At 41.6% G+C, this 22,623-nt stretch overlaps 1 protein-coding gene across 1 annotated transcript in view; it reads left to right on the plus strand.

Annotated features, from left to right (window-relative positions):
- pear1 (platelet endothelial aggregation receptor 1) overlaps nt 1-22,623 on the plus strand; it is a 63,964-nt gene that overhangs the window by 15,088 nt on the left and 26,253 nt on the right. Inside the window, exons 2-4 of the mRNA XM_069657015.1 lie at nt 18,356-18,466; nt 19,562-19,663; nt 19,761-19,861. Of these exons, the coding sequence (XP_069513116.1) occupies nt 18,360-18,466; nt 19,562-19,663; nt 19,761-19,861 (310 nt within the window). The 5' untranslated portion in view covers nt 18,356-18,359. The remainder of the gene's footprint in view (nt 1-18,355; nt 18,467-19,561; nt 19,664-19,760; nt 19,862-22,623) is intronic.

Below are 22,623 nucleotides of genomic sequence, written 5' to 3' on the forward strand. Positions count from 1 at the left end.
TGAACTTTTACTAAAAACCACTGAAACCAACCAACTACTGAAACAATAATGATATAGTATAGTGTCTATAGTGTGAAGAGAGCAACAATTTGACCAAAACAGCACACCACACACTAACAGATTCGTTCACCAACAACCAGAGTCTGACTCTCAACGCTGGAAATCTCACTACATCTCAGAACGAGATCAACCGAGACTTTAGAGTAAACAAACATGGCGGACGACGGGCAGGAAGAATAAGTGATGATAGTTTTTGGACTTTTTTTTTACTGAAAATTCACAAAGAAAAAAGGTCAAACTGTGGATGAAGCGGTGGATGAGGCGTGAACATGGGCTGTACATGTTTACTCTATGCTTTGGGTTTGCTTTTGTCGCCATGGCTGCGGTTGTTGTGCTTCCTTCTTCAGTCAGCTTGCTTCCTGATTGGCTTAATATTATTTGAAATCGTCCACAACATTCTTCCGAGCAGATTGCAGGAAGTAAAATCACTCTCAACATCCCTCACACCTCAGGAACATCTGTAAGATAATCTTTCACAATGATCACGTGATTATCTTGTAGTGTGTACCCCGCCTTAGAAATTACTGTACTTATATAGCGCTGTTCAAGTCTTTGCGACCACTCAAAGCTGCTTTTACCCTACATGTCACATTCACCCATGTACACACGTTCATACACTGATGGCAGAGGCTGCTACGTTAAGTGCCCAACTGTCAATCAGTTATCACATTCATACCGTTGGCAACCGGGGTTCAGTGTCTTGCCCAAGGACACGACATGTAGCCTGAGGGAGCTGAGCCACAGCTGCCCCGGAGGGACAAGATCAATACAGAAGTTAAACACGTTAAAATGACTGGTTTGTAAATCCTCCAAAACACACACTGTTTAAAATATAATTGTCTCTTTTTTTTAAGTTAGATTGAGGAGAGGTCAGAGGTCAATTGATAGAAAATAATTCTGCAACTGCTTTAAATATTGATTTGTTGTTATGGACAATTTTTAGGCAAAAATGCCAATTGTCTTTTAATACAAAAAATAACTATCAATATTGTGGACTGTTGGGTGATAAAATAAGACACTTGATGACGTCACTTTAGTTTATTGTTGTAGGTTTATCAGTTTTCTGATGTTTTATTGGCAAAAAAAAATGCAGTGATTAATTGAAAGAATTCCCTGCAAACGAATTGATAGTAAAATAATCACCTTAAATGGAAGCCTTCCTCACATCCCATTAAAAACACACAGCACAGATTTGATATTCTTTCACTACCATTCCTATTAAATATAAGAGTACGACTATACGAGTAGTTGCCTTATAAGAATGACATTGCAAATCAAAGGGAATAACTTGACTCACAGAAACACTCAGAGCCAGAGTATGGACGAGTTTCCCGCCCTGCCGTGTAGCAGCAGTTCGATAGTAAAGCACAGGAAGACGTGAGGAGGAAGTGTGCGTCTGAAACAACAACCCGCCCGTGATTCAGGCTGAAACGACGACACAGAGGACGTTCCAACGGATCAATCAAGAGCTGCAGAAGTCACAAATATCCTGAGTCATCATGGCAGAGAGCTCTGCGAATAGTTACAGCATGATTCAAGTGAAGTTTGATACCGTGGCTCTGTTGTGTTGTCAGTGTGTTTTTGGTTAGAGGATTCATGCAGTTTGTATTACGACTTGGCTCTTATTTAAAGCCAGCGTGGCTCAGAGAATGGCAGCGCTGCCGGTCAGTCCAACACTCGGAATAAGACTTAAATATTTCAAGACATAGGGTGGGTTGGCGTGAATACATTGTACAGATGTTGATGGTGCTGAGAGGATTCATCCGAATGACTTTGATGAGCCCTGGTTTTTCATTTAGAGCTACAAGCAGGTCACATTTTATTCAGTGAAGTTTCCCAGCGTCTACAAGGAGGTTTGAAATGTTGCAACAACTATGGGATGGCTTGCCATAAATTCAGAACAGGATGATCCCCTCACTTCTCATCTGGTGCGTCAACAGAATTGGAACTCTTTTGGTCCAATTTTGTTATATTTAAAGGACCAGTGTGTAAGATATGTTGGATCTATTGGCTGAATTTGTCTCGTCTTGCTCCTTGGTTGATGAATATGATGTGTCAGAGGCTCTACTCCCTGCAATTGTGTGTTTTCCCACCTGTGTGACTGTGTGCCCCACCTCCAACTCGTTCAGCTGTGCCTCAGTAGCCGCCACATCCCGGTGACTTCCGCCTTTCCCTGTTAGAGCTGGGTATCAATCAGGATTTCTCAATTCAATTTGATTCCAATTCACAAAGTCCCGATTCGATTTCCGATTAAACGAACTGGGGTTCAACTTACGTGAGATTTGGCTGCGAGATCTCACAGCGCAAAGAACAAAACCACACGACACTAAGAGTTATGAGGAAAGGCGTACTGTACAACAGCATGTCGAAAATACACTCTCGGTCAAAGCCGACGCGAACAGCGTCTCCCCGTGCATGTGTGGGTTCCCTCCTCCTTCCTCCCACAGTCCAAAGACATGCCCGTAGGTGTGAATGTGAGCATGAAAGGTTGTCCGTCTCTATAGCTGTGTCCCAATCCACAGGCTGCAGCCTTCGAAGGAGGACGCTCCATTCATAGCCTGCGTGGACCGTTAAAGCTGAACTGAAATGAGACGTATAGTTGACCCTTGCGTCACCAAACAGCGCTTCTGTCGCCTAGCAACAGGTAGCTAGCGGGCTAACTAGCTAGCATAACTAATTTGTTTCAAGAGCCCTTTCGTTTTCTTAAACATGTGTAACAAACATTCGATTGAGTTTAAACCAAAAACTTTTATATTTAAAGTGTATTCCGCAGCCATTTGAAAGTCCACCATTTTGGGATACGATGGGCTGCATAGGATGCACCTGATGGATCCTTCACGACCGGGGAAACAGAGCGCACATAACGCATTTCTCGGCCGCATCCAAAGGAGCCTTCGAATTGGGACAGCCTTCGACTACATGTCAGTTATTGACTGGTCATCAGTCCAGGGTGTACTAGCCTCTCGCCCAGTGACAGCTGGGATCGGCTCCAACCCTCTCACCACCCTGAACAGGATAAGCGGTGTAGCTAATTGATGGATGGCTGGAACAAAGCATAAGAGTACAAAGACATATCTACTGCAGTTGATTTGTCTTTGTCTATAATCCTCTTGTTATATTTGTGAATCTGTCTCTCTTTGTAAGTTCCATCAGTTAAAGAGGAGTTTAAGCATTTCACTTCTTTATGGTTTGTCTAAACACCAGGTGACAAAGTGTTAAAGCCACATTGTGGACATGGATGGCTGTAACAAGATGTTTTCTCTGCATAAAACAGAACTACTCTAAATCTATACGTGCTGTAAATTCTGAAACACTACTTATGTTTTCTTACGAGCTGTTGTGGACGGAGAGGTTGTTCTTGCTGTGAGGGTTTACAATGCAAAGCTGTGTTTTCTGGTCACGGTTTGTGGAGAGGCTGTGTGTTTTATAAGAACTCTATGTGTCTCTGCACCAGTATGATCAACAGAGCATTACAGCACATATAATTACAGCGCTGTTTGGTCATGTCACTCTGAAACCTCAGCCAGAGCCTCCATTTTGGGTTTTCCACCATTTCACTCCTTAAGTGTGTGTAAAACTCTTATTTTCTTAAGAGCAGACATGATTTCAGCCCAAGGTGTCTCAGTCTGCGTTTGTGTTTACTCTGCTGCACAGAGGTGACTCGGTTTATTTATCACAGTGTCTTAAAGTTGTGTTTTGGCCTCTCTGCCCTCTCTGACCATCGAAGCCGCAGCCATCCTGCCTGTGGTTTCGGTCGCAGGCAGCAGTTTGCACTGTGGGTCTGTGAGGGAGAGCGCACGAGCCTCGAACGTGTCAGAGTAAAGCTACAGGGAGAGGAAAGGCCTCCAGCTGGAAACAGGCCCCGAGCTGACAAGACAAAAGAGAAGTTCAGTGTAAACCACATCAGATCACACACATCTGCGGAAAGCAAACATTTCATGAATGAAGAAAACACGGAGCGTTTATTTGTTTCTCATCGACGTCCCTAAAGATTTCAGTTACAGCATTGGATTAAATGTGATGCCCTGTGCAGTAATACTCTTATATAAGGAGGAATGCATGACATTGTTCTTAGAGCATCTAAAGTATGCATGGTTTGTGAGTCTTAAAGAGAGGTTATACTGTGAGCTTGTTGATGAAAACCCAAAGCACAACATTTAGTTTGTAATCCTACGAATCTCGATGAACTTCTCATCCTGGTCGTCAATGAGCGACACTTTTCCCTGGCCTCCCTTTGGCGCCTTATACAGACCCACAAGGTAGCGTCTGTTCAGCGTCTGTTTCAAGGTCTGTTTTCTTCCTTTTTAACACCTGGTTAGCGTGAAATGGTGTTTATAACTTCAGAAAGAAAAAGAAAAAAGAGCCCAATACACAAAATCCAGTTAGTAAGAAAAGTTCTTATTGGTCGTACACAGTAAGGCCAATAAGGGTAAATCCACAAGATCCAAGAAGAGTACAAAATCAGGCAAGCAAACCGGAGGAAACAAGGCTGGAGAGCATGAACGCACTGAGGCGACAGAGGGTAGTTAAAAACACAGGGGTATATATTTTATACAGGGCAGACTGATAACAAATGAGACACAGGTGTGTAGGGAAAACAGGCGAGAAAATGTACTGTGACAGGAAGTAACAGTAGACATACACGAGCACCAAGATTACAAAATAAAACAGGAAGTGAACACAGGTTAAACAGAAAATCACAGTGTTTGGTTAGGTTACGGCACAAAATCTACTTGGTGAAGTTTAGGGAACACACAGTGTGGGTTAAAATAATAACTCAACTTTGACTTTTTGTTTCTGGAAAGACTTGAAAGTTTGTCTTCCACTTCACACATGGCTTCTTTGACCATCTCAAGTTGAGTCCACTGGGGTTATTTTTCTTACATGTTTGTGAAAAGTAAATGACAACAGTCTGAACTTTAAGACATTTTCGCAAATGCCAGAAGGTGCAAAACTAATCTAATTTGTTTTATTCTGAAGGGCAATTACAAACCATTTATTTTGAAAGGACTTGTTGGGTGAATCATGGGTAACACAATCTGAATCAGGCAGAATTTTAGATCTGCAGTGTCACATTTTAAAAAACATAATCACGAGGTTTAGATGTGCAGAGATGGCAAAGGATGACTCAATCCAAATCCAAAATACCACTCCCATATTTGGTCCTGCCTTCCAGGTCAGTTGATTCTTAGTGGATGTTTAAAATGTCAAAGGAAGAAATCTGTATTAAGCTAATGGGACTTCAGTCAGCCCTCCTCTGCTCTGTGTGGATCTCATGTTTATGTCCATGTGCTCCAAAACAACAGCGTGACCATGGTGACCCTATCACTCCGACCTCTGATATCCACAGGCTCTGTTCTCCGTCACATGAGCTCCACTACTTTCTGACCTCACTTGTAACGACACCCTCCAACACACACACACACACACACACACACACACACACACACACACACAAAAGCTCCCGCTTATCTAACTGCCAGCTATTTACCACTCCAGGAAAAGGTGAGGTCACCGTACTTTGCATCCTTTTGGACTCTCTCATCTTGAATCAGCTTCTACTTTCACCTTCATACAGGACTGCATGAAGGTAATGTTTTAGTTCTTAAGTGGAATTTTTTCTCTCCGGCGTTGAGATCTTTGGTCTGTTGTTTTTGGCTGGACGGCAGCAAAGCGAGAGCCAGCAGCATTGTTACTTTTTTTAAATGAACAGGCGTTTTATTAAGCACCAAAACTCCAGATTCACTGCTGTCTAAGGCTGTTGCTAGTATGTTCATCCCTCACTCAAGAAGAACTGACAACTTTAAGTATATGCCCACCTACTGCATCTTCCCCACCTCAGTCTCACCTTACAAATCAGGTGATCTGAGACCTGACAGTCACCTCTCTATAAACAGGTTTCCTCAGCTGGTTTAAGGACCTGATGTGAAGGTCACAGTACCTGACATACGCTCTACGTCATACAGGATTAGCTCACAAATGCTAAATGCCAACGCTTCAACCCACCCACTCCACATCAAACAATAACCACTCCATACTCCATCCGTGTGTCACAGTGCACTCGGGGACAACACACAATACCTGATGTTCACCATGAGGGAATGATGCTGGAAAACAACACAAAATGTGCTTATGTAAGGAGAGGAGACAGTGGGTATAGACTGTGACAGTCCAGCACAGAGCAGAGAAGGAAAGAAAATCTCTCTTCTTGAATCAAGATGTTTCAGGGAGAGCGCAGAGTTAAAGCATTCACTCCACCAAGTGAGTCACAGAAACGAGAAACATCCCGCGCACAGAAACGAGTTTAGAAATCATTACAATAGTTTCAATTAGAACAATTTCTTCTTGCAAGACATGAGTGGGAAATATGTTTCTTCCAACTATATTTAATAACATGTTTTTGGGGTTAAAAGCAGCTTAACTACGTCATGCGATATTCTTCTTTGGTACAGTTTTACATGTATTACTGGAACAATACAGAAAATTGCAGACTGACATTTAATATCCTGCAATCAGTTTTATGGTCACTGTGTTTTTACACAGTTTACATAATTCTTAAAGGAGAAGTTTGGCATTTTTAAACCAGTTCCCTATTCTTACAAATTTGGGTGTCAAAATGACTCAAAAGTTTTTGAATCGGTCCACTAGATAGCCCCCGCTGTAGCCGCGATACAGCCGCAACGGCTGCAACATAATCCCCTGGGGCAAATATGCCCGTTCAAAGTACGTCCACTAAAAGTGCTTGTTTTTGCCGCTGACAGGCTCAGATTGTTACTCCAGGTGTCCAACAACATTACGGAAATGATCCCTACAAACATCGTCCTTTTTTTTAAAGAGTAAGACCCTTTTTGTGTAACCAGAAGCAGAAGTCTCGCTCAAGGAGAAGTCTGAAATCTCTCGGGTGGTGAGACGTTACCTGAACAGGACGGTGGAAACGTGAGTTAGAGTGGGAGAGAGATTTTGGTGAGATTGTTGTGCTGGTGTACAGAAAGCGTAGGCATTTGTTTTATCCTCCTCTGCCTGTTTCCCCCCCATCTCACTCTCTCTCTCTCTCTCCTCGTTCTCTCTTCTATGAGCTCTTCGTCCGTATGCTCTGGCTCAAATAAATAGGGACGGCCATCGAATTCAAATGCCTCATCTTCATCGTCTTGCTGGCAGTGCAAATGGGTACTTTTCACATACAGTAGTGGATCCTGTGTTTTTAGCATGCAAGTAGACTAAAGAAATAACATTTAAATACGCTGGAAACTAAACGTGAATTAATGTCATTTGGGGACCAGGAAGGGGGGGGTCATACTCAGTCAAATAAAAGACCCCAGACCACAGTGCCTCGGGTTTGCCAAATGAAAGCTGGCCTGTCGTTGATGTAGAGTTGACATGAGGTGATTTCATTAGTTTTTCCATTGCAGCTCCCTAATTAACGAATCTTTAAAGCGACTCGAACCAGAGGACGGATTGGCAGGCTGCACAGGGCATCTGTCGTTGTATTTAAGAGCCTGTGTTTGGGAAATCTTGTGTTGAGAAGGATCCAAACTATCTATCCCCGTGTTATTTCTGGAAACTCTATAGCAAAAGCTTGAGATCTGCTGTCATAATTTTAGGATGCCGTTGCAGAGTACGAGGTCACACTGAGACAATCTGCCTGAGACTTTGCAAAGTGCACATTTCTGCTTAAATCTCAAAAGGTCAAAAGTTCAGGAGTATTCCCCTTTCTTGCATCAATCTTGCAGATAGCGAACACTCAGCGAAATACAGACTTCCAAGTTCTGTACAGGCCCTCCTCCTCCTCCTCCTCTAGCTGGCTAGATCATACTTTTGTCACGCAACTCCCCCGAGAACAGTCAACTGCACTTGAGCTGCCAAGAGTTTTCCACTCAGCTTTTTCCAGAGAGGGGGCTCAGAGTACCACCTTTTACCGTATATGATGTCTTTACAGTAAACAGAGCGGAGCGTGTTGGTGTAGGCGTTCAGACTTTCACTGGATACGCGTCATGATGTGGCACAATTGATCACTGAACAGCATGAAATATGTGTGTGTGATTTCTGGAGTGTGTTCTCGCGTTACATTTCTGGGTGTGGCGTGTCGTTGTTTCTCTCTCCAGTGTGTTGTTAAGGGTCTCCGCTCTCAGCCACCGACCCAACATGAGGCGCAGCAGCAACTGGGAGCGTGTGCCAACCTAATTGCAGTCTCGCAGCCGAAGCCGTCCTGCGCGCCACGCCGAGAGCCCAGATGCAAAGGATTATGGGTTTTATATTCAGTTTACAGTAACTCTGGTTTAATGTGAGAGTGGGATGGGGGAGAGGGGACTGCGGTCGATGTGTCACATGAAGGATTCTGGCTAATTTATTCCAGTTTGTCTGTTTCTGCCCTCCAGCACTTTTATAGATTTGTTATTCTAGGAGATGAACTGTAAATTTGGGATTCAGCTTTTTGCTCTAGTCTCCTGCGAGGGTTTGTTTTTTTTCTCTGGATACCCGTGACAATCACAATCGGAGGGTTATCATTTAAATCTCCTCAAGGCCCTGATACACACCGCAACTTTGTAGGCCAACTTTTAAGTGTTATGGTGCAGAGCGAGGCTTTAATCATGTGCAGTGTGACCATGTTGTTGCCAGGAAACGTTTGAGTTGAGTTTTGTCCTTTGGTCTAACTTCCTTTGTCTGTTCTTGGAGGTTTTGCCAATTTTATAATGCTCGCAGTTCTGCAGAGTGCACTGGTTTCCCAATTACTTTTTCATGTCGAGGGCCTCTTTAAGGGTTTGTAGTAAGCCTGCAGTTAGAGTTCATCTCAGGGAGCTCAAGTTGAGAAGATTTCACTTTGAAGAAACCTCACTATGGGTGGGCAGAGAACTTCAGAGTTAAGTCTGATACAAGAGCAATGATTCTTCATTTCTGCACTCTTATTTTATTATAATAGAGTTTAACTATCTCTTATCCCTGCCTGTGGGAACCCATGGTGGATTAAATCACTCCCTAAAGATCTGCTGTACGGTTTGGCTGACTGCTTTTATTTTGAAACCGTCCTCCACTGCAGGGACTAATTACCTCATTAAAACTGTGATCAGTAATACGAGGGCTTACAAACGCTCAAAAATGTATTCTAAATACTGTCATTTACTTTGTAATATTTCACATTTTATTTGCACTGCTGTGACAAAGTTGAGGAAATTGATAGCATGTTTAAAATACAGTTTTATACAGAACACCTGCCTTCATTTAAACAGCCGTCCAAGTTCTTAATTTTATTTAAAATGGGTCCCCAGAAGAAATACTTTAATGTTTTTCCAAAACATCTCTAATTAAAGGCATCTTTTTTACATTGTACATAAATATCAAGTTCCAATTTAGTTTTCTATTCAAATATTCTCTTAAAAGAAAACCTGCTTTCATCATGGTTAGGTGAGCCTGTTTTATTACTGACTTAATCAGACATTTACCGTAAAATCTGGAATACAAGTTGCACCGGAATAGAAGACACAAGCTGTGTCCCAATCCACAGGCTGCAGCCTTCGAAGGAGGCGGTCCACGGAGGACCCTCCATTCACAGCCTGCGTAGACCGTTAATGCCGAACTGAAATGAGACGGACTGGTTTACCCTTGCGTCACCAAACGCTGTTCCTGTCGCCTAGCAACAGGTAGCTAGCGGGCTAACTAGCTAGCATAACTAACGTCAGGTAAGTTAACCTCTTATTTTAAAAATTATTTGTTCAATGACCCTTTCGTTTTCTTCAACATGTGTGACACTACCTATTCGATTGGGTTGAAACCAAAACCTTTTACATTTTATAGTGTTTCCCTCGGCCGTTTAAAAGTCCACCATCTCGTTTGAATTGCTGCGCAATGCATTTCGGGATACAGTGGGCTGTGAGGGATGCACCCGATGGATCCTTCACGGCCGGGGTAACGGAGGACACATTTGTCGGCCGCATCTGAAGGAGCCTTCGAATTGGGACAGCCTTCAACGCGCTCCTGTGACGCAATCGGCCTTCAAATACGGCCTTCGAAGGCTGCGGCCCCTGGATTGGGACACAGCTACAGTGCATCTTTGGGGGTATCACACAGGGAAAAAGGTTTTCTACAGCTATTTATTAATAAAAAATGTGTATAGAAGTTATTCCAACAGTATTTAAATGTATTTTCATTTAAAACACATCCAAAAAACACACAAATTACGAGTCGAGTTTGCAATCCTGCTAGCTAGCTACCCGTGCTGTAGCTAGCGGTAGCTGGCAGCCTACGGTAACGTTGATTGTTGTGAGGGTGGCGGCTGCAATGGCAATCATGACGGTGGATGTCCGTGACGAAGCGTTAACAACAGAGTGAGTTTTCCTCACTTAAAACCAGACAATAAAATACCTGTCTCTGCATTTGATGCTGGTATATTGGTCGCACCGGTATGTAGGTCGCAAACCACTTTTTAGAGGGGAAAAAAAGTATTAAATGTCTTATGTCTTATACACTGAATTTCATGGCAACTGTAGTGGGGATCTGCTGCTGATATTAGCGTTACATACTATACGGAAAGCATAAAAACAATACATAAATTATCTGCAGAGTGATTCACACTTCTAAGCAGCACAGGAATGCAATGCACCTGCAGGATCTTGTGTCATAACTCACGAGCAGCAGGTCATGAAACCTGCAGTATTTCACTCTGAGGCCTTCTTCGGTTGCCTCATTGACTCTGGTTACAGCTTTAAAAATAGTGCAAAGAGGAAAGAAGTTATTGATTCTGGAGTAGCACGCTGGAGTCTGCAGCCAAGATGAGCTCAGATATGGCTTTGAACAAAGAGCCTGGAAGAAGGAGACATATTGTGTAGAGTCTGCGTCTGACTGACATCAGAGCACCTCGACATGAAAATGAACTTGTATTTGGCAGAGCTGTCACTCTCACTCTCTTCTCTCTGTTTCTCTCTAACACTGCAGCCAATATTTATTCCTTGTAAAATATTTTTCTTTTCCTCGTTACTTCCCCTTCCAACGTGTGACTAATATTTTCTACCTCAATTAGCGCTGCAGCTGCGTAGAAATAAATAGAGGAGAGACAATTTGAGGTTAGAAGGAAAGGAAACAGGGAAGCAAACAGTTTGATCAGTGCCATGTGCTCTCACCAGAAAGGACACGCTTTCCTGAGGAACCTGTTATTAGTTTTAATCCTATAAGAGAAGATTCAAATGGGAAGAAAATGTGCAATATTTGATAATTGTAGGCCCTAAAATTAGAATCTATTTTGGTTATGTCCACCACTCGGGGCTGATATATCACTATAAAAACTGTGAAACAGTTCGCCTTGAAAGTTTGTACGAACATTAAAGTTACCCTGAGGATCCTAATAATTGCAAAAAGGTTTGAGATGTCACAAACCTAAGGAGCCAATCCCGTTAGTGGACTGGGTGACACTATGCATATCATTATGTGTAACCTATGGCAACCACTTCAGCGATGCGCGAGCCAGATGTAACCGTCATCGTAATTTTTGCAAACTCACTACTGACGACTAACGTTGACGTTACTACTGCTAATTACTACATCTCAAGCTAGCTAAGTTTCATCAAGTTGCCGCTAAAAGATGGCAGAGACGTGTTAATGTTTTCGCAACGGAGGGGGCGGTTGGAAATCTGCATAGTGGGCGGGACTAAGCAGATTCAGGATTTTAAGGAGAAGGAGGAGATGCCTTGGGAGAATTTTTAGAAGGTAATTAAATGTATTTTGCAGAAGAAACACAATTTATTATTTCAAGCAGAGCATGTTAGAATGCAGAGCCTGCTAAGAATGTTAGCAATAAGCTCAGCTGGCTAAGGTAAGCGCTACAGCCTCGCAGAGCTGCTAGCATCACTGTTGACCTGTTTAATTTTCAATCAAGTGTCCAGTCATTGCATTTAAAACATAATATACTGTTGTGTGATGGTAGTACCTTTAAACAACAGTTTAAATTGTCTAAACTGTCACTTGTGGTTCTTGTTAGAAGGGGTTGTTGGGGAAAATGTGACTGTGCTCGGCCAAGAAATTGCCCCCACACAACACCCAGAAAAGCCACAACCTGTTATTACACTTTAAATCTTCATTGATGAAACAAACTAGAAACAACATGTTAATAAGTAAACATTAGAGGTGCTAGTTGGTAGATTTTGTGACATTTGGACAGAGTCAGGCTAGCTGTTTGCCCGGTTTCCAGTCTTTACTCTAAGCTAAGCTAATTGTCTCCTGGCTTGAGCTACTTAACAGATATTAGAGTGGCATCAATCTTTTCACCTAACTCTCAGCAAATAAGCCTATTTTTAGACATATTTTTGTCACTTCATGCTATTAATAATCAGAAAGGAGGGTTCTGTTAGGTGAAGCTTGTCTCCTGACTACTTAACTGTTACAACATGCAGTCCGATAGAATTACTCATCTGTCCAGAAATCCGCTGTCTTACGTAAAATCAAACCACAATAATATTTTAGTTGTCAGAACTTATGCATCCTAAAGGACCTTTAATTGAAACAGAATATGTTAATAACATAGATACGAGTGTCTCGCAGGATTAATATAAAACCAGTGCTTCTGTTTCCATTCGGGTTTTGTTTTCACTGAAGCCCCTGTGCGGTTCTGGAAAGAGCATTGTGGGTCTTAAAAACAGTCACAACATTCCTCAGATGGTCCGATGCGTGTAGTGTACGCGTGGGCCGCTTCTTTGGGCCCTGACTGTATGAGTCAAGAGAAGCACATTGAATTAGCGAATCCTCAGAAACTAAAAATAGCTTCTCTCTGAACTCGTTTCAGCGTATGGGACTCATTTGATGTGTGTGTGTGTGTGTGTGTGTGTGTGTGATGTCTCCAGAAGATGAAAACACACAATCTGTTCTTGAAAGAGTGTAGTTGGCGTTGTGAGTGTGCATGTGAACGTTCAGGGTGTGTGTAAGTGTACATGCACATACGCCTGTCTGTGTGGTATTCAGCCTATTTTCTTCTACTTTACAGAGCCACATGAAGGATTCTTTGTAGTGGAGGAGATTGTCTGCTTTTTACATTACAAACAAGACCAAAATGTGTTGGAGTGATCTCTCCTTTTTGTGTTTTTTCACTGATCCAGGTTTAGAATTTAGTTGTACGTACTCTGTGGTTGATTGCTGCCAGTTAGCTGCTAACAAAAAGCTTCAAAACCAACAGCAGGTTCCTTTACATGTTCCGGAGGCGTGAGTGATGATGACCTTAGCTGCTTGTTGTGCGATTTGATTGATTGGTGCCATATACAGTCATTCGTTTGTATCATCAAGTCTGATACCATGTGTAGGACAACATAAACACACTTTTTTCAGTTTTTAGTCCAGGAGTTACAAGAATCAAATATGTTATTTGAAATACGTTAAGTTCAAGCCAATCAGCTGATAATGGATTGCGATATAATACTTTGGTCTTCGATAAGAAATGAGGGAGAGTGGGTGATTTTGTTCATGACAATTCACAGACTGCTAATTCCAGGGTTTATGATGCTAATGTGGTAAAAAAAAAAGACATTGTGATGCAAAGCATGCAAATAATAAGGACAATGGGGACGAGAGGACTCTACGAAGGACCAGTGTTAATATTGTAAGTTAGAGTTGTGAGCTTAGAGTTGCTTCTGTTATTTGCTGTGTGCCGCGGGCTAACGTTAGCAACAGCTGGCAGGTAACTTCTAGCTAGCAGGAGTTCCTGTTGTCATAGTTACGTAAGATAGCCCAAATCTGCTTTATTGTACTGTTTTGCTCACAGCCGGTATGAAGGACCAGCGTTTATATTGTATGTTAGGGCTGTGAGCTAAAAGTAAGTTACTTCCCTGTGCTGTGTGACACTAGCTAACGCTACCAACAGCTTGCCGAAAGCTGCTAGCTAGCAGGAGTTGTGTGTTGCTGTTTCATGGTAATGTAAGATAGCCTAAACCAGCTTTATTTTAATGTTTTTGCTCACAGCTGGTATGAAGGACCAGCGTTTATGTTGTAAGTTAGTGTTATGAGCGAAAAGAATGCTACATCTGTCATGTGCTGTGTGGCTCTAGCTAATGTTAGCAATAGCTTGCAGAAAGCTGCTGGCTAGCAGGAGTTGTGTGTTTCTGTTTCATGTTAATGTAAGATGTTTTTGCTCACAGCTGAATTATTGAGTAAATCCACAGCTGATTATGTTGGCTATGATTTTTTGAATTTTAGCTGTAGCCTTATTGTATTTTTTGTTGTCCATGCTTTATGTGAATTTCAAGTCTACACCTGGGATAAATTAATCATGTTTTTCTGCAGCAATATTAATGGGTAATTGTTTTTTTCATCAAAAATCAGTAGCCCCTGCTATAAACAATCCAGCGCCCCAAAAGCTCCCCACATCACAATTCCCTGGCCCCTTTACTGCTCAAAACTAAACGGAAAAACCGCCGTAATACATCATGCTACTTGTGCTTTTCTGCTGCATTGCCAAGCTTGTCGGAGTGAAAAGGTTCAGAGCTGCAGTCTGGAAAAAGCTCTGAGGAAGTAATGATAGCTTAGAGCTGACTGTAATGGAGAAGAAGGCCTTCATGTGAAAAGGAGGAGAGGGGAAGAATCAATCAGTCCACACTTGTGGTGGAGTCGTATGAAAAACTTGGTGTTTAGAGTACCTGTCCTCCTCTATAACACTAAAACGCAGGGCTGCCTCCTTGAAGAGTCCAGTTTTCAGATGATGGAAGTACCACCTGGAGCTCCAGACGTCTAACTGCCCCCCCTCCCCTCTCCATGTATCCCGCTGTAGGTAACTTAAACATGCAAAGCAAACAACGGCTGAGCTCGACTTCAAAACAACTCCCTCTGCACTCGTTAAGTGCTCTTTTCTCAGCATTTAAGAATTCCCGTGCGGTTTGAAGCCTCTCTCTAATGAAGCACAATTAAAATGAAAAGAAGGTAATGAAAAATATTTACCCCCAGTCCAATGAAGTGGCTGGTGAAGTTGACGACTCCTCTTAATAAAAGCCATATGCCTGTTCTCATAAAATCCTGTTTTTGTGGCACAGATTTCTTTAGGCGTTAGCGTTTGTGCCAGAGAGTGAATTAACTCCTGACGGTGGGTAGGAGCGTTCGTAAGAGGCCGTTTATCAGAAGCAGAAGATCTGATTTATGCTGCAGGCCTCACCATGCCAAATCTCCAGCAGCGATTACCAGCCGCTAAACAGCGTAAATGTAGATTTATTACTATTAAATGGGCTTCTGATTGATTGTAGAGGTGTTTACACTGTGCAGCTTCTACGAACACTTCATTTTGAGGTGTTTTCTTCTGCAAAGATAGGAGAAGTCTTGTAAACATTCACGTTGCGGCTCTAATGGGAGTTGAACCGCTGACCTTGGCAGTATAACAGGCATGTATTATTCACTGAACCACAGGCAAATCCTTCCCTGCACTTAGGAAATTTCCCAAAATTTCCCAAAGACAGTAAAGTGACTTAAAATGCAAATATGTGCATGAAAAGTGGCAGAAATATGTTTCTGCACCGCAAACAGACGACATGAAGGAGACAGGGCTCGAAAGTATTTTGACAGTGAAATGATTCAGCGGAAGCTTCTGCCAGAAACCAGGGTCAAATCTCTAAATCAGACATGGTTTTACACTGATTTAGCTTTCTGTTTATCCCACTGAAAACTACAAAATTCAAATCCAAGTTCTTAAGTTTAAGCATCCAAACTTAACTCTTTGTAGCCTTTTGTGGGACAACAACCAGGTGACAGTAGTTTTTCTGCAATTCACACAACACACTTGACACGGTTAGATATGTAATTCTCATTTTAAAGAAGGCAAATCTTTTTGTTGCGTGTGTCAGTTTTTTTCCCAAGATGAGAACAGTGTCTTAAAATGCAAATATTGATTCAAATAGTCATTCGAAGTTGAAAGAAATATAATTCTCCACCGCAAACTGAGGACAAGAAGGAGACAGGGTTAGAAGCAGGATGTAATCTGATGATAGAATTATGCATTAGAAACTACAGCCAGCAACTAGGGTCAAATTACTGAGCTCTGGGTTTCTTACTCAGCCTTGACCAAAGTTTTACCCTTATTCTTCATCCAAAGCTCTAATCAAATAAACTAAAATCAGTATTTTTAGCAATGCTAGTTGCTTTTTTTTGGATAGCGATGTCAGTTTGTTAAAGAGCAGCTCCAGTCATGTTTTAAGGCATATTAAACGCTCTGCTTGAAATAATAAATTGTGTCTGATATGCAAAAACACTTTTAATTACCTTGTAAAAATCCTCCCAAGCCACCTCCTCCTTCTCCTTCATTAAAAATTCCTGAATCTGCATAGTCCCTGCCCACTATGTGCAACGTTTCTCCTTTCGTTAAATCACAGCCGAAAACAAAACATGTCTCTGCCATCGTTTAGTGTCAACTTGTTGAAACTTAGCTAGCTTGAAATGTAGTAATTAGTAGTAGAAATGTTAACGTTAGTAGTCAGCAGTGAGTTTGCAAAAATGACGATGACGGTTACAGCTGGCTTGCGCATCGCCAAAGTGGTTGCCATAGGTTACACATAATGATATGCATAGCGTCACCCCATCCATTAACGGGATTGGCTCCTTAGGTTTGTGATGTCTCAAACCTGCCAATCTGAAAACATGTTGTTCAGCCTGTCCTTGGTACACTGCAGTTTAAAAGCAGACATGCCCAGCCATGGAGATGACTGCTGATGTTGTCCCTGATATGTCTTGTAGCACATGAAGAACACCACATGGAGATGTTTACAAGGTTAAACACTTGATTATCACTGGAGGGGATCTTTAAAAGTTCCCCCACTGTACTAATTAGAAAATGTTCACATGCTAACACTAAGATTAGGATTACCTGCCAAACAATGTGTTAGCATTGCTTTTCTGCTGTGTACAGTCTCATCAAGTGGCTCTCAGGCTGCGGACAGTTGGTTTGGATTTACTGTTAGTTTATTTTATCTTACTGAAATCTTACACTAATTCTTATGGTAACATTTTTTTTTTTTTGTGGTTTCAGAGGCCTAAAATTAACTCTAATCTTACCATGTCATGCTGAGCATTAAATACATTTCTCAAGAGAGACAATCCATGAAATGTTGCAAAACTTTGCTGAAGTTTTAACAGTAAGAGAGACATTTGTTGTTGCTCCCTTCTCTGAGATCTGAGATGTTTTTCATGAGTCACTTGACCACAGAAGATAATCTTGATCTGTGGCTCTGTGGCGACGACATGAGAAGCTGTGGCACAGTAATTCTGTCAGAGGGGACTTGTTGAGAAAACAGAGGGGACCAGGCCGAACTGATCCTAAGTCAACATGACGGCCCTGTTTACTAGAAATGCCGTTTTATTCCCACGATGCTTTACCACAGGGCTCACAGTACTAACCCTGCTGAACTTCTGTTCAATTCCACAAGATATTTTAAGGGGAAATAAGAAAAAAATGTCATCCTTTTGCTCCCTGAGAGCCCAACAGGGTCCCTGTGCCGAGGCTCTCTCTGGGCTCGATGCACTGATGGGATCCAGATGCTGCAGGAGCGTGAACGGGGACAGCAGAGGAGTGCGTAGGCTCCACTGCTGCTCTGATGGATCGGGGTCAGAATGAAGTCTAGAGTCACATTTCTTGACTCTGATCCCCCCTTTCTCTCGTATGCTCTCAGTCTACTCCATCTATCCTGTCTGCTGTCAGGTCTGTGTTTTATGTGCCCTGTTGAGACGGCGTGGAGCTCGGCAGGGAGCAGACTGCTTGAAGTCTGGCTCTCTGCCTCACCTCTGCTGAGCGTTTAATGAACTCTTTTACAATCACAGGCTGAATCTTAACCACAATTAATAGGCACCCAGAACCAGTTTTTCAATGAAAACCAGGCTTTGAAATGTTAATTATGGTAAATAAAAAACAACAAATGTAAATCTCTGAGTGCAGGAATGGAACTTTTTTGAGGCATTTTCCGTCTGTGTGCAACATTTTCCACTGTTTGCTCGGCTTACAAAGAACTAGAGTTTTTGCTGCTTAGATTTGAGAAAACTCAAATAAATACATCACTTTTGTGTGGTTTGTGTTTGTCAAATTTCCATATTAGTATTATATATAAAATGGCATGAGTTAGACATGATACTTTAACAGTTTCCCTCTTTGGCATAAGCTAAACAAAGCATTACAGAGTTAGCTTATGCATTTGCTGCAGAACAAGATTCCGTTGCATCGTACATGCTGATTTTACTGTTCTTTAGTTTTTTCCCATAACATCAGTAGAAATATGTTTTGGCCCTGTGCCGTCCATGCAGGAATGTTTGGGTTTTTTGATTCCCTCAGTAAACGTCTGTCTTTTTCTTCCTTCAGGACCATGCCGACTCTGCAGAGCTCCGCCTTCCTGCTGCTTTCCAGCGTCCTGATTGGTCTGAGTTTCTCCCTCAACCCCAGAGACCCCAATGTGTGCAGCCTGTGGGAGAGGTGAGGCCTGCTTCACTCTGACCAACAAATAAAAGTCGCTGACGTTTTGTCCAAATTAAACATTTTTTCTCACGCAAATCTGCACGTATATTTCGGAAAGTTTACTTTATGGTTGAACAGGATTTACGAGGGTCAGGACATTAATTCATCACATAAAGGAGAATGTAAATTCACATTCATACATGCTTTGTAGAGGTATTTTTATGATTCATTTATATGCTGATTATTTTATCAATTAATCTGTCAACTGTTTTATGTAAGACATGTCAGAAGTTTGTTTATGAAACAAACATAAAGGATGAACCAGTTATCAAAACAGAGGCTGATTGACAGGAACATTAAAAGGGCCAGTTACCAGTTAATATCACTAGTACTAGAATGCTTCAGACGGGCCCAGCTGCACCTTCCAGTAGGCCGCAAGAGGCATAATCATTTTTTATTATCAACACGTTTAACAGCAACGTCCACAACAACAGGCGAACGTTGCCTGACCGTTGTCATCACGCTAAAAATAACAGTGATGGTGTGAAACAGATGCGGTTTGGTTAGGTTTAGGCATCTTGGCTGTGTTTTGAAGAAACATGTGTTTTCTGTTAGGAAACAGGACTTCTACAAAACTATTTAAGAAGGGAGTGAAGCCAAGTTTTCTACATGTGCAACTTTTGGACTCACACAGGACACAAACCCTGGTCTCATAGGTGAAAGTCCGATGCTTGTTTGGCTCAATCCATCCCAACCACCTCCTGACGTGGACTTTTGTGTCCTGTTGTCCACTGACTTAATCACTTGGGGTCACTGCCTCAATGAAAACATTGGTCGTTCCACCTTACCACTAGAGAATAAAAGTCAACTCAGCCAACTAGGAGATAGAATAGGTCCAGTTTAGCTTTATATATGCGCCGAATGAGAATTGATTACAACCATTTAAAGGGATGATACACACAAATAAGCTGGTTGACTGGGTCCCTTAATTAGGACCACGAATTTTTGTGCATACTCTTTTATAGCTAAAAACAAATGTATTTTTTTAATAGGGCTTGATAACTTTTCTTTCTCCTCTCAGTGTGAATGATTTACTGTGTTGTTCCGTTTCAGCTTCACCACCTCAGTCAAAGAGTCCTACTCTCATCCTTACGATCACGTGACAGAGGAGCCCTGCTCGGACCCACGGACCTCCTACAGATGCACGCGCCATAGGTACCAACAGCTCAATGGCACAGTTCCTGTAGAGCTGACTTCCTGTTCCTGTCTTTGGGGGGTCAAAGCATCCTGTCTGACTGTGTCATTGTTTCAGGATCACCTACAAGACGGCCTACAGGCAGGCGGTGAAGACCGACTACCGCAAGAGGTACCAGTGCTGTCCGGGCTACTATGAGAGCAGAGACAAATGTGTCCGTAAGTATCTAAGACAACTCTAAAAATATTGTTTTTAAAAATACTGTGATTGGCCAGTGAAGTGTGTATTTTTAGAATGAACAATTCTCCAAGGTCCTGAAATCCCAGAAAAGTCTTTTGAGGACACAAACTCAGTGACCTCAATGTTAGCTACAGTGCTGGTCCCACAGTCAATGGTCCCACCCATGGGTGTTGCTATAACAACATCTTCAGCTAAGCCAAACTTCAAGTAATCAGAAGGACACTGCAAACTAACATTCAAGTAATTTATAAGTGAAATAAAAGCATTTTTTAATTCATCTGTATTTGAAAAAGTGCCAATAGGGGCTTGAAACATGTTTTTAATAAGATGTCATTTAAAGAGGGAGTGTTTTACAGTGTTTTACACTTACCAGTAAACCAAATATTTACAAATTCTCGCAGTATTCTTGTTCCATGTAAACCGTAAAAACATTCGTGTCTCTTAGAAGACATAATTTAATCTATAAATAATTTGGTTCTGATGTTAAATCCCGAAATTGAGGACAATCTTGCTAAATAAACTAACAATGATGTTGGAGGATTACTGTTGGTATTAAGTCAGCAGAATCCCAAAATGTCTGCTCAGGTTTTCAAGTGAGAGAAAACAGTCATCACTTTTCTGACTCAGATTCTCGTCACTCACATTAAGTTGATGTTTTTTCAGGTCTTTTTTCCATGCAGTTTGCTAAGTCGATATGAGTACCACATGACACTGAAATGACCACAATTATAGGTTCAATTCCCACTGGTGCTTCTTATGCTGAAAACTCACAGTATACACTGGCTGCAGCAGCTGGAAATTTAAACCAAACTGAGTGCTGCTTTCAAAAACCCTCATACACCCATCTTCTTAATTTACATATTTTCATTTCAGTTTCAAGGATTTCACATCATTTGAGCAACTCTTATTTCATCAACTGAGCATCTGGTACTGATTTCAGAGGTGTGGCACTGCTAACTGTCAACACAGGGTAGAACAACAGAAACAGCATCTTATCAGCAATACCATCATGAGCCTGTATATTGCAGATAACTATGGTCCATACTCAGCTGGACTATTGATGCCCTCTAACAGAACTCGTTAGCTTGTGGGAATGACATGGGGAGTTCAAGTGGTTTAGAGGGGATGTGCGATGTTTGAGAAAGACTGTTGCGTATATTTTCTGTACTTTGTTGATCAGATGTTTCCTTTAGTAGCGCTTCAATATGTTTTTTGCCATCTGAGCAGTGGGGGTGGGTGTGGTTTTGTCTGAGCTGGGTTTCTAATCATTGTCCACTATGTTGCTAGCTTTAGCCGTGCTTTTTTTGCTAGCCTTGCCATGTTTGCTAATGATGTCTTGGCATTGTGTTGTAGTTTTTTGCTGGCGATTGGGCTTCTTGGCTGTACACATACAGAAGTCCTATATTTCCTGTACTATAAATTGTGTCAGTTGACCCAAACATGCTGTATAGTAACTTTGCTATACTTTAGAGCAAACTAAGCTGCTGTGACTGCAGAGCCTCTCACTTAGCTGCCATCTTCACCGACTTCATCATGTGATTCGTCATATATTTAGTTGATAAAATAGTGTCTATAAAAGCCTTCACATATGCTGTATGGACAGATAAAACATAATACAAAGCTAGAGTGAACAATGACACAGCAAGTAATGTAGCTAACGTTAGCCTCCCAGTGCTAGCACACCAGCTCCAGACTGTGATACTAAAACTTCTCCTGCTAGTACAGCTAACATCACAACAACAACAGCATATCTTTGAAAACTAGAAAGTAAGCTAAAGGTCCATTAGCAACAATTGTGTGGATCTCTATAAGCCACTTTGCTTGTTGCCATTTATAGAGCGTAAGTGTTCGGTTCAAAAGACATGATTTATTTTCAGTACACTCATAGAATGGACAGCTAGCTAACCGTTTAGCTAACCCCACCCTTTACTCTTGACAACATAGCCAAAACATAGCCTATATTAACTTAAACTTCTCTTCCACTGCTTCCTCCATTTGTGAAAAGAAATCTAGAATGTCACAACGTCGATTTTTACTTGCAAGGCAAAAAACTTGGGCCTTATAAGATACTTCTTGTGAACACTGTAAGCATGAGCTCATTCGAAGGCACCAGAAAACACCAGGCTCCTGTTTTTTAAACTGTACCAGCCTCAAATTGAATTAAGTTGTCCGACACGAGGGGGGCGTTTGGATATTGAGTCTGTATATTTATAGTCAGGTGATCAATGAAACTTAACGACATCCATTGTAATTTGTTTAATTTGAGTTGTTTTGATCTGGATATTTATTTACTTCCTGGTTTATTTTATCCTGCTGTGCTTTGGATTTTGGCATTTGATTGTTTTACTTTGTTTTACGTGGTTTGTGTGCGTCTTCTTACATCTTGAGACCATCTTGGAAATGAATGCTATCACTTTAACATGTGATCCTTTGTTTCCAATTTGTTGTGTAGACGCATAAATAAATAAAAACAAAGTCTGTTTGAAAGGTAAAAAACATGTCTTGGAATGGTTCTGATTTGTGACTCAGTTACAAAGATATCACCCAAAATAAACTCAGCTTTTGGACTTGAGTCATAATAAAAGTTAACAAAATCTTAATGTTAAATTCAAGTTCTTAACAATATAGAGTTGTCATTGTAAGGTAGTTGTGTTTCAGATATAAGTTTGGATGCAGAAGCTAAAACAGCAGAAAGTTTGTTCTGAAAATACCAAACTGATGCGTCTGTCAACAGTTTGCT

The sequence above is a fragment of the Semicossyphus pulcher genome, unplaced genomic scaffold (assembly GCF_022749685.1).
Source record: "Semicossyphus pulcher isolate SPU_LCO1_2020_fin unplaced genomic scaffold, fSemPul1.0.p SCAF_9, whole genome shotgun sequence".
NCBI classification, from domain to species: Eukaryota; Metazoa; Chordata; class Actinopteri; order Labriformes; family Labridae; genus Semicossyphus; species Semicossyphus pulcher.